At 41.3% G+C, this 12,117-nt stretch overlaps 2 protein-coding genes across 3 annotated transcripts; one reads left to right on the plus strand and one right to left on the minus strand.

Annotated features, from left to right (window-relative positions):
- Nucleotides 1–69: 69 nt before the first annotated feature.
- Nucleotides 70–6,126, minus strand: zgc:154055 (uncharacterized protein LOC556036 homolog). 2 transcript variants are annotated; one of them, XM_044375109.1, is made up of 11 exons: nucleotides 5,535–6,126; nucleotides 5,130–5,186; nucleotides 4,550–4,658; nucleotides 4,277–4,402; nucleotides 3,175–3,348; nucleotides 2,870–3,087; nucleotides 2,542–2,703; nucleotides 2,002–2,143; nucleotides 708–928; nucleotides 470–621; nucleotides 70–364 (listed from the first exon to the last, which is right to left on the minus strand). In XM_044375109.1, the coding sequence occupies exons 1-11, from the start codon at nucleotides 5,717–5,719 to the stop codon at nucleotides 264–266; spliced, it is 1,647 nt and encodes a 548-aa protein (XP_044231044.1). In that variant the 5' UTR covers nucleotides 5,720–6,126; the 3' UTR covers nucleotides 70–263. The 2 variants fall into 2 exon arrangements, with proteins under 2 accessions (XP_044231044.1, XP_044231045.1); XM_044375110.1 differs by lacking the exon at nucleotides 5,130–5,186 and having other exon boundaries at nucleotides 5,535–6,121.
- A 1,675-nt stretch (nucleotides 6,127–7,801) lies between these two features.
- fam167b (family with sequence similarity 167 member B) lies at nucleotides 7,802–10,068 on the plus strand. Its single transcript, XM_044376020.1, has 2 exons — nucleotides 7,802–8,190; nucleotides 8,659–10,068. The coding sequence occupies exons 1-2, from the start codon at nucleotides 7,891–7,893 to the stop codon at nucleotides 8,920–8,922; spliced, it is 564 nt and encodes a 187-aa protein (XP_044231955.1). The 5' UTR covers nucleotides 7,802–7,890; the 3' UTR covers nucleotides 8,923–10,068.
- Nucleotides 10,069–12,117: the final 2,049 nt, after the last annotated feature.

Consider the following 12,117-nt stretch of genomic DNA (forward strand, 5'->3'; position numbering starts at 1 on the left):
CTCACAACCTCTGGGTGATAACAAGCATATTTCCCACAATTTTTACTACACTTTAAATCACACCAATAATTCTGTTTTTTTTTCCAACACAATTTTTATGAAAGCATGAAAATTACTGTACTTTAAAACACCGTTAAAAGATATGAGGAACAATTCAACAGTTGAAAGACATTGCACATTGGTAACATTCCTATTTATGTTCATTTCCCTCAAATGTTCATTATCATCATCTCCACTGCACTGGTCTGTACACTGAAAGATCATCAGCTCAGAGCCAGCTTCCCCCACTCAATGACCATGTTCCTTATTTCTTCCTGGGCTTCTTCTAGGTGGCGAGCCTGTTGGGTCCACCTCAGAAAAAAGCCTGAGGGAAAGACATGAGCTTGAGACAGCACCAACACTTACCAAGTCACCAACAGGTCTAAAAGCATAAAATCAAGTTTGAATGCATACATCAACCAAAGCTCACCTTTCCACAGCTGCAGGGACTGAGGGTGGACTGAAGGCCAGATGGCCAGCTCAGTGGGTTCATACAAGGGGTTGGAGTAGTGCTCTCTGTCCCTGGGCCTCAGCAGAGCCTGGAACAAACAGTGAGTCTTCTCCCTCACCCCTAGAGCACACCTGAGAGGGAAGGACAAAGATGGAAGAGTGAGGTGTGAGGTAACTAACACCACGTATGTCTATTCACACTCTGAGGGATGACTGACCTCTCCTGATCGTTGTTACAGAGGAAGGTTCCGTAGTCAGAGGCGTAGGCTTCAGTCGCCAGCCTAAGGAGCAGAGCCTCAGAGAAGCCCAGTGCTAGGGGGAACTGGCGCCACAGCTGCCACACACAGTCCAGCAGCAGCAGGAAGACTGGGGACTCCTGCTGGAGACGAGCGTGGGAGTAGGCTGAGTGGGCACATCGCTGCTGGAATGGGTGTCCTGCCTGTAGAGAAAAAGACACTTAATTTTGCTGCTTATTCATTTTATGACTGTCAAAACAAAGTGCTTGTGAATTAAGTTCTGCATAACCTGCCCACATTTGGATTAGAAGGATGATTTATCAGATTAGAAACCTATTTAAAGCAACTAGGACTGCTTATGGGTCTGTGAAAATGAGTCCCGATTTTTGACTTGCAGTTGTAATTTCATTCCTCTCAAATTCTGAAAAATACTTAATCGAATGTAGAGTTGCTGAAAAAGACTAACTACTCTCTGTATGTTTTTGGGCGACCGCACCACGGTCACCAGGTTAAGAGAAGCATATCTTGTTGAATCTATGATCACCTCATGCAGCTGACTGAATATGAACTTCTCGCAAGACACTTCCTGTTAGGGGTGGACTATTGAGCAATATTCTTTAAGCAATAGATTTGGTCATACTACATGTGAGAGAGTGCTTAAAAAAAATTCTGCAGCTATAATGTCAAATGTTAAATGTTATAATAACGCAATATGTCCTCACTTTGGGTGCAACTGCTTTATTTAAGACTGATAAAGTGGTCTTTAAGTTTAGAATGCTTCCCCCGTCTGAAATTTTTTTTTACTTTTCTGAAAGCATTAAAATAATCACTGAGCTTTATTTGATATAATATTTTTTTTGTATCCCCAAGATGATTTGAGACTCAGAAACTCTCCAATTTGTAAGCTGTGTAATTTTTTTTTTCTATGGTCTGCAGTACTGTATGTCTAAAATGTATTCCAATAAATGAGACACTTTAGCACCATCCCAGTCTTTTTACATACATAGGCTGTGTCCAAAATCACTCCTTCATTCACAGAAACTCATTAGTTTACTGTATGTGAGCAGTAAAGCGAGAATCAAGACACTTATCAGTCATTGCCATTATGGATCACTGACAGATGTAGGCTCACAGAACAGTAAGTTTTGCATTTGCAAAATTCAAACATCGCACCATAGTTGACATTTTCGAAAGGCACCTTATCATGCATAAATTCCACACAATTTCACAATTCGCATACTTAAGATAAAATGGCAGAGAGTAAATATGCACTCACCTGTATCCACTCCCTCTCCAGCAGAGCCAGGAAGCCCTCCAGTGTGCGGCAGCTTGGGTCCATGATGAGCTGTGCCAGAGTGCTGATGAGCAAAGTGGAGTCTATCCCTTCAGAGCCATGCACCAGGACTGAATGACCATCCCTGGACAAAAACAATACAGATGCTTCAGTCTTGTTCATCTATATGTAAAAGATATGCATTTTATTTCTTGGCAAAACAACTACAGAAACCTTTCAATTAGTGCTGCTGACAAATTTAAATGTTTTAGTGTTGTAAGTTTCTTATGCTGTCTATGCATGTTCAGCCTATGTCTGGTATTTTACTGTCTTTTAACATCATATTTTCAATATGTTTTTGCCCTTTTGATTAAATTAAGAACATATTATTACCATTTTATTTACATTTTAGTATTTTTGCTATCCTCCCATGTATTCAAAGTGAAAAAAATTCTTCACTGAATTATTGACTTGCATAGTTATACAAGCACGAGATAAGTGCAGGCACACTGTAATCTCACCACGGATAGTTGTAGTTCCTACCTCTCCACACACTCTGCCAGCAGGCCAGCTGTTGACAGAGCAGTCTGGACGTGAGACAGCCACTTAGAATTTTCAAGCTTACTGAGCCAACGGTCCATATTGTGGGACTCGTCGCCACAGGCCTCCACCAGCTTAATTAGACTCTCCTGGAGTGCTTTACCCCTGCACAAATACATTTAAACCTCTTATACACATGTGCACATGCAGAAATCACACGTAAGAAAGTGAATTAGCTTCAATGGGAAAGATCAGTGTCAGTGAAATTGTGGACAAAAGCATTTATTCACTTTAGCTTTTCATTGTGGCATTCACACACATACACACACACCTTTCCATCTGTCTGTGCAGTCTCTTCCAGCGGTTGTAGCACGATTTGGATTCAAAGCCTCCACCTGTCATCCGGGCCTGTTGCGCCTGCTGACTGGAGCGTGTGTCAATAATGTAACCTTTGTCTGAGCCGTCAATCACAGCCTGGAAGAAGTGCTCATCTTCCCTGCAGCGCTTCCTATTGGCTCCCGTCAGTGGCTGACTGCTGCGCACGATTACCTGGAAAGTGTAGGTTTAATTAGCAGTGGGAATCGTAGGCCACTTTTAACCGTGCTCAGTACATCAGCGCAGAGACAAACAGCTCACCATGCCATTCTTCCTGTGGTAGTAGCAGAGGACAGGGAAGCGTCCTCCCTGTCTGAATTTGGCCACCTTCTTCAGCGCGTCATCGTCTACATCCATGGGAACAATGACAGCTGGAGGGTAGGAGGGACACACTGTGTAGTCTCTGTTCACAGTGCTCAGTCTCCACCTATTGTGCTGCAAACCCAGGAGAGAGAAGGCGATGAAAGCTTGTCACGGCGACAAACAACTAATGGATGAAAATTTGACCTTCAGTACACATAAATGATGCAACCTCCTGTCAGTAAAGTGCACACGCCCCATCTGGTTTATACTCGCTTGATGTCAAAGGACACTAAAGTCACAGGAAACAGTCCTAACACCGGTCAATACACCTTCCTCTGTACACAGCACTTGCTAACTGCTGACTTGTTCACACTTTAAACCAAGACAGCAGTTTGTGCTTCACTTTTAATTGTGTCATGTAGAGGTAGAAGAGATGGTACCAAAATTTAATATTTACCCATAATGACCAAACTACAGCCTGGGATGCTATTCTGTAATGTTTCTATCTGTTAAATTGACAAACTGCAAACCCAATCATATGTTATAGCTTAAAGAGAGAAAGAGTCAGTTTCAGCAGGGCAAATGTGGATAAACATGCAAGCTCCAACCAGATTCTTCTAGATGAACGATAGTCACCAGGCCCGGCCTGATGAAAACTACAGATATCCTGGCGTATCGTGCCAGTAAAACACATGCAACAATGCCGCCTTCAGGGTCCACCCCTCACCATAGCAACACACTGTTCCCAAAGGAGGGCGTCTGTAGATTAAGCACAAATTCAAGCTGTGTCCAGCACATTCTGAAGTAAAGGAAAACAAGTGTAACCTAACAGTGGTGACAGAGCTGTGCCCTTAGCTACAAAGGATATCCTGAATCTTGACCCTTATGTTGAGTTTCCCTGGCATTTTCCTGTCATGTGGTTCTTGGATCATTGTTGGAAAAGGTTGCCAGTGAGACCGTGTGTCTCACTGGCAACCTTATGTGTGTTTCTATGCATTTGGGAGTACATTCATGTGCAGCAACAAGCAAGTCTCTACAGAGAGTTTATTGTGGTGCTTACGAGCTCCTTCATTTGAGTGTAGTGCTTTTCAGGGGATGAGAGACCCCACTGGTCCTGGAGATTGAGATCAGGAGGTCTGTAAAAGAAAGGGTACATCTCCGACACACAGTCCAGACAGGACAGGGTCTAGAGAAAATGAAAAAGAAGATTGTTGTGAGACTTCAAAACAATGTCATCAGCTGCGATGAGGACAAGGAGGAAATATCGAGAAAAACAGACATAGAAATAAACACTGATTACTTTATCCCCACTAGACACCATTAATTATTGTACCTCAATAGAGCGTGCAATGTTGAGACACTGCTCCATGCCTGGGATGTCAAGCTGGAGCACACGTAGGTCTTTACACTTGATGGTAATCGTCCCTGAGGATCCAGATATCCTACAAACACACACAACAACACCCACACACACACACACACACAACTATGAATCCTGCAAAACAATGGAAACAATACCCCTGTGTCCACTTCATGTTTTGACTCTAGCAATGCAGAAAGCTTGACTTGAGGCAGATAACAGAAGGCGAACCCGGTCAGCTGGGGTGTGTGTGTGTGTGTGTGTGTGTGTGTGTGTGTGTGTGTGTGTGTGTGTGTGGGTGGGTGGGAGGGGGGTTTTCTCTTGATGACAAATGGGCGAGCCACATTTAATTTCTGTTACTGAGCAAAAACATATTTAGTAAGCTTTCACAGAGGAAACCGACAAGCTATTAGTAGCAAGCGACACACAACACAGCGTGTGGAGGGCGATGAGAAAGAGAGTTGGTCATTTTGTTAGCAAATTTCCTTCTTCTCAGTGCTGCGGGCAACAAAAGCAGCACAGCAGACACACTGCAACACAAATGATGTCCAACCTTTCACTGCGGCCTGCATTAGAGAAGAGGCCGGAGTAGCCCAAAAGGTTTTCCACACTGATTAAAAAAGATTTGAGGAATAATGTAATTAGACATTAATTATACATTGGAGCATTCACTGGTGGTTTGGTGTTGATTAGTATATTGTTGATTAGTGTGATTATTTGTTTGACCATAACCAAATAAAATAAAGCAATGCTAAAAAGATCCATAAGTCACTCATGCTGTAATAGTCTTTTAAAGCAGTTAAATGATGTTTATTGGAAAGATAATGATGGAGGATGTGAAGGCAACATCTGGAAACAACTGAAAACAAATGAAGTGAGACTATTTTTGAATATTTTTATTGTATGATGTAATGTTCAGCTAAACTACCTGATAATATATATTGTTTTTTCCCCTCACCTTTTCTCAATGGCATCGATGTTCCTGAGGAGCAGTAAAACCTGCCGAGAGCTGCCCTCCTCCCTGTCCGAGAAGAGCAGGTGGTGGCCGGTGATGCACAGGGTGCCTCTGCCCGGTGGGTGAAGTGGCTGCCGGAGCACAACATCCTCCACATTGGCGGTCTTAATGTGCTCAGAAAACTCCATCAGTTCCTCGTCAAAAAGTGTCACGGCCCTCAACTTCAAATCAGTTCCTCGCCTCTCTTATTAGAAAATGAAAGCAAAGCTCCCTCATCTGAAAACACTGCTACTGGTTGGGCAGAACTGCAGTTGCGCTCTTGCTTGTTTGACGATAAGGAGTCTATAAATAGATGTGGCTTCATAGCCAGGCACTAATGTAGCTACATCTTTCTTCACACAGCAGAGGTCTGAGAATGAAAATGTCTTGCAAGAGGCGACAGAAGACGGAAGTGCACGTTTCCTGAGGCACAGCAACACTGAGATGTGTCACACATTGCTGGTGAAAGTTTTGCACACTGTGGGGGTTGCAACAGGCAGCAGCGATGCTGTATACGCAATGGCCGCTAGGTGGCAGCATGATCAAACGTAGGAAAGTGGTCTAAGTCAGTGGATACAGACCTTTTTGGCCTGCAACTCCTTCAAATAAAGCAAAGTCTACTTGGGACCCCTTGTCACATGTTGCATTGTCTACCAAATGCCAGAAAACAGTTAAAAATCACTGTTGAAGTCCCCCACAGTCCAAGGTTACAGTTACAGGCCTAGTTTTGTCAGACTAATAGTCCAAAACCCAAAGATATTCAGTTTATCATCATGTTCGACAAAGAAAAGCAATAAATCATCACATTTGAGAAGTTTATTTTTTCATTTTTGCTTAAAAAATGACTAAAATGAGTGTTCAAGTATCAAAATAATTGCTGATTAATCTTCTGTCCATTGACTAATCGATTAACCGACTAACCTTGCAGCACTAGAAAGAGGATTTATTTTGTTTTATTTCAATAATTGGCTTGAGGAGATAAAACACTGTAATCTACAAGAAATAAAGCAAAATTTAGAAGAAAAAAAACACAATTTTGTGTGTCCAAAATATTTTTGTTTATTAATCTGTATCCTATCCTGTCCAATCACCTCCCAACTGCTTTGCTTAAACTCGCGACCCCTTGTGGGGGTCCCGACGCCCAGATTGAGAACCACTGGTCTAAATCACAGCCATACTGACTGATAACCTACAGCTGTTTATTGGCTTTAATCAGTGGTGGAAGAAGTATTCAGATTGTGTACTTAGGCTAAGTAAAAATACCAAAACTACAATATGAAAACACTTCATTGCTCTCTCTATATAAGCTTTTATATAAACATTCAACAATTAAGTAAATGTAAACGCTGCCAACTTTAATTTTTAGTGATTTTTCAAGCAAAAGTGCCAAACATATTCAGGTCTCAGCTTCTCTGATGTGATGATTTAATGCTTTTCTTTGTCATACAGGATAGTAAATCGATTATTTCTGGGTTTGTGGCTTTTGTCGGACAAAGTAAGTTACATGAAGACGACATCTTTAACTCTGTGACATTATAGTGAACATTTTTCGCTATTTTCGAACAACACAATCAATCGATTAATCGAGAAAATATCCTGCAGATTAATCAATAATGAAAATAACTGTTATCATGAGCAAAAGTTCGACTTTTCAAAGTATTACTATTACTATTACTATTATTATTACTATTACACGTAATACTGCATTATTACTACTGATGCATTAGAGTGCATTTTAATGCTGGTGAAGCTCATTTAAATGACTTTTTATACTGTTGGGTAGTTTAATATAATGCCTCATATTTTATGTTTATATGTGTATTTATCATCTGTAATACATGTAGAGTCTAAATCAACAAAATAACTAGTAACAGTAGCTATAAACATATGTGTGGTGGAGTAGAAATATAGTGTTATTGTACTTAGTTATTTTCCATCGCTTCTGTGATAAAAAGTAATAGATAAAGTTAAAACAACAACACTTAACTCCAAAACTCCAAGATAATCTTATTTGCTTAGCATTGTGAATGCAAAGTTATGACTTCATTCATGTATTTTCAGTCAATACGGGACAAAGCATCACCTCAACATTGCTCCAATGTCTTGAAGGAAATCTGTTTTCCTTTCATAAAAAAAAAAAAAAAAAAAAAAAAAAAGTCCTGTGATTTACCCAGCCTCCCTGTCCTCTGCGGTATGGGCGGTCACTGATTCTCAGCTCTCTATAAAGGAGGTGAGGACCTGTTGCGTTCCAGTCGCCAGCTTCCAGTCCAGAAAGTGATCTTAACGTCATTTACCAGAGTCTGCTTTCATTGCTGCGACGATGGATTTTAAAGAGTTTGGAGATGAGTCCTCTGAGGGAGACACGGAGGATCTGGACAGCGTGAAAGCACTGACAGAAAAGCTGAAGTTAGAGACACGCAGACCATCCTATCTGGAGTGGCAGGAGCGGTTGCAGAGTGGACCGTGGCAGGACAGATATCCAGCTGACAGTCCGGGATCAGGAGGACAAGACGTCTCCATGCCTGCAGTTTTGAGAAATGAGAATTCTGAGCTAGTGGTGCGAAACATCTGTGGTTTTGACACCATTGATGATGCTTTGGAGTTTCTGAGAAAAGAGCTGGTGAGTAACTGCAGAGCACTTTATTTTAACCCAAAGATGTATTTGATCCAAGACGGTGCAAATAAAGTTCATACCTTTTATTTTTAATTAGCTGTTAAAACTTTATTCAGTTGAGAATCAAAAAAAAAAAAAAAAAAAAAAAAAAAAAAAAATCCCCATATGTGTAATTTCCATCTTCCTACTTCACCAAAGTCAGCTCTTTCAGGTGTCAGTGATCTGCTCTGCATGAATGCCTGATTTAATTCAAAGGATAGCATGACCTCACAAACTAAACAATATGTCTGTTTTCTCACAGTCCTGCACCCGTATAATCCACATACCAGTAATCTGTCTACACCTGCCGATAAGAAAGATTAAAAACTATGATAAGACACACTGACAGTGCCTGAATCAACATTTCCGACTTTCACATATTTTCTGGTATCTCACGGATGCTCATTATCTCTCTCTTGTTCATCTTCTCTCCAGAGGGAGATGCAGGTTCAGGACAACCGCCTAGCCCGTCAGCTGATCCGTCTGCGTGTGGAGATCCACCGGCTGAAAGTGGAGCAGGTGTGCGACCGCCATAAGGCGATGCTCGATGATGCAACGTACGAGCTGGAGGAATGTGGCGAGGAGTCGGACCTTCTGTGTGACATCCCCATGAAGGCCGCCTTCGCCCTGTCCACCCCGCTGAAACACCTGGGCCTCACCAAGATGAACATCAACTCCAGACGTTTCTCACTGTGTTAAAACATCAAACCTGATTCTTTGTTACTGAGGATGTTCCCATGGCCTCTTCTCTGTCTGTGTAGGCAAATGAGGAGGTGTTTTGTTGACAGACTGGCTGGCCAGCTACTGGTTCCATGGGTGGAAATGAAAATGATTCCCATGGCGTGCAACACGGCTTGACAGGCATGAGGAAGCCTCCGTGCACAGACCTGTATGGGCACACACCCAAAAACACTGACGCACCTTTCTGCTGCATGGAGCCTAAGCTGCTCTAACAATGTGTGTTCTTTGCATGGTGCAGGGTGAATCAGAGTACATAGATGAAGAATTAGAGCTAGACTGAAATGTAAAGGTAGATATGAAGTGGGCGTTATGTTCAGGATCTTATACTTTCATTTTTAGTTCATTTTGGTTCATTTTGCCAAAGAAGTGCAAAACAGTTAGGGGGAGAGTAGTAAATACTTGCTCAAAGATTGTTATAGAAATAAGAAAATGCTCACTTCAAGACATAAAATGTCAGGAGTCACATTACTTTACAGGTAAAAAAAGTTTTCTGCAGTTGACTGAAATGAAAATGTGTGAAGGCAGTGCGTCTGATCCAGTCGAAAAGAAAAGTTCAGCAAAATTTTAAATCAAGCACGCCCTTTGATAAAGTGACATATTATGTAGGTAGAAGCCACCACCTCAAACAGCATCCTCGCAGGAAGCGGGAAGTCACACTCCAGCATTTTCACACTTCTTCTTCACAAACCAAAAATATCTCTATGGCCTCACCGCTGCAGTGACACAACCCAGGGGGCTGTTCTTAATGCATTTTGTTTTCCATTACAGTGTCCAGATCCTGCTGAGCACCGACTCTAAGCTATATATGGCTGGAAAGTGACCAAGTGTATTCTGTTGCTCAGTAGGCGATTCAGGGCGAATTAAATTGTTTATTACGTAGCTGAATATTATCAGCTTGTAAGTTTTTTGTTGAGTTATATTTTACTTTGGTTGTGTTAAATGTAAAAAAACACATTTTTATCATTCTATGCAGATTTTTAAATCATGCTACTGTAATATGAATATATCTTCTTAACAAAACTGTAAAAAGGTATACAAGCAAAACGCCATGAGATGTAACTTGTCATTGCACAAACAACTGAATATTAAACAGACGTTGCCATATCCATGTCAGTTGCACATTTTATTAGCATGAATATACACAGAAGTGTAAGATATTGATCATTACATGATTGGAAAAGGTTATTTGGGTTAGTTCTGTGCATCTGTCTAAGCACAATCCACTATCAATCTTATTCAGGGTAAACGTCACCACATGCTCCATCCTCGGTCTTAAAGTCACTCCAAAAGTGACAATAGTCAAAAGGCACAATAGTCTCTTCTTTCCTTCCACGAGACATGCATGACCTGGTGTAATATGCAAACATATGAATGGGGCCCTAGAGGGATGAGCAGAACCACAGACATTGTTGGACACAACTAGTCCAACAAGAAACCAAATATGCCTCAGCAGAGTGCGGTCACTGTGTGAAATGAGAGCACAACCAGGACTGCTGAAATGATGATAATGTGGCATACTCCGGGACACGGGTGACCTCATGTGTGACGTTAGACTTCAACAGTGGAAATGAATATCATATGTAAAATACACAGAGGCCGAAGTATTGCACCTCGAGGCCTTATTCGTCATTGAATGCTTTTACAATAAAGAGCTGCAGACTTATGTTTCTCGTGCCACTCAGCTCTGCCCTGCAGATAGTTTCCCTTGACCTTTTCCCAGTATCATAACACGCTGCCATTACATGAGCAGAAGCTGATATTAGTTCAGTCTATCAGTTTATTTTTAAACTGTACTCCTCTAAAGATGCATGACAGGAATTTGTTAAAAGATGTTGCAATTTATTAAATGAAAGACTGTGTTAAAATGTACATGAGTAAGCATTAGCAGCAAACAAAAGCCTTACTCGCTCACATAAAAGCAGGCAGCACCTGCATGGCGGAGCGGGAGGTAGGAGGGTCGGAAAACATTCTGCATATTCTGCACATTGATAGTATCTCCATTTGATTGCGTAACAGAAAGTGATTTCCAACCACATTTGGAAGTAGTGACAGCTGTGGTCGAAGGGAGAATAGGAATACCCTTAAAGCCTCATAAGGCCATGCCAATAGCTGATCTCCAAAGATGGCAACATTCTTTTAAGTAATTGAAGCGTCGTATGTCTTTGTCACATATATGAGGAAGTTGTCTGATTAGATTCTGCCTCTAGAAACTGATAAAATACCATGAACGTTCATCCCGTCATTTTCTGGTTGTAGTGAGATCAGACCAGCTCTTAACGAAATGTCAAAAAAGTGAAACTACTTCATCCACCCTCTAGGTTACACTGTCTCAGTGAAACGGAAAAAGAGTGAACTCAGGTGGTTTCACAGCAAGTGAGACTTAATCTAAGCTGTGGCAGTCTTCTGAGCACATATTTCTGTGCACTTCCTGTAATGTTTGGACTGACTTCCTGCCGGTGCATGCTCTGTAGCAGCAGCCGTTCACCACAAGACAAGAGATGTGGTCCACAGCAGAGTTGTCTTAAAGGCAGAGAGCGCGACAGCTCACACTTATAGTGTGTCGGGAATCTGAAAGACTTGGTAGTTCATGTTTGCTCTCAGGGGGCTAAATATGACCACTAAACAAAAACCTCTGGTTAAAATAAGAGGGTCATTCACTGATTGACCTTTATATATGTTTAGCCTTGTGTAAGTGAGAAATTAGTCACCAATGTTGTCAATATGTGAAAACTAAGGTCAACTCAATATATTTTAAGTTATTTTTGGTTTGCTGGCCACAAACAGACCAAAAATAAACACAAACCACATGTATGATTGACAAAAATAGCCTCGTAGTCTTGTTGAAATCTGGGGCCTGAAACCACTACATATGATGCACAACTATCCTTAAATGGTCCCAAAATGGTCTCTTGTGAGGCAGATAAGACTAATTTGACGCTATTTGAAATCCCCTGTCTAATCAAATATTCTATCTTGCAGGGTAAGTTCTTTTGAATGACCCTTGACCACCACCTCAACCACACACTGATGGTGTTCCTCAACTTAAAGGTCACAGATGTTATGCAAAAAAGTGAAAAAAAAGAAAAAGTATACATAACCTCACCACTGTCTTGTAGCATACTGAAGCCCCCTTTCTTAACTGTATTGGAAAAT

Source organism: Thunnus albacares, chromosome 15 (assembly GCF_914725855.1).
Source record: "Thunnus albacares chromosome 15, fThuAlb1.1, whole genome shotgun sequence".
Classification (NCBI taxonomy): Eukaryota; Metazoa; Chordata; class Actinopteri; order Scombriformes; family Scombridae; genus Thunnus; species Thunnus albacares.

Coding starts and splice junctions, on each gene's coding strand:
- fam167b (XM_044376020.1), top strand. CDS start 7,891: ATGGATTTTAAAGAGTTTGGAGATGAGTCCTCTGAGGGAGACACGGAG. Junction 8,191..8,658: donor AGTTTCTGAGAAAAGAGCTG/GTGAGTAACTGC, acceptor TCTTCTCTCCAG/AGGGAGATGCAGGTTCAGGA.
- zgc:154055 (XM_044375109.1), bottom strand. CDS start 5,719: ATGGAGTTTTCTGAGCACATTAAGACCGCCAATGTGGAGGATGTTGTG. Junction 4,403..4,549: donor ACATTGCACGCTCTATTGAG/GTACAATAATTA, acceptor CATTTTCTCTAG/ACCCTGTCCTGTCTGGACTG. Junction 2,704..2,869: donor CTGCACAGACAGATGGAAAG/GTGTGTGTGTAT, acceptor GTATTTGTGCAG/GGGTAAAGCACTCCAGGAGA.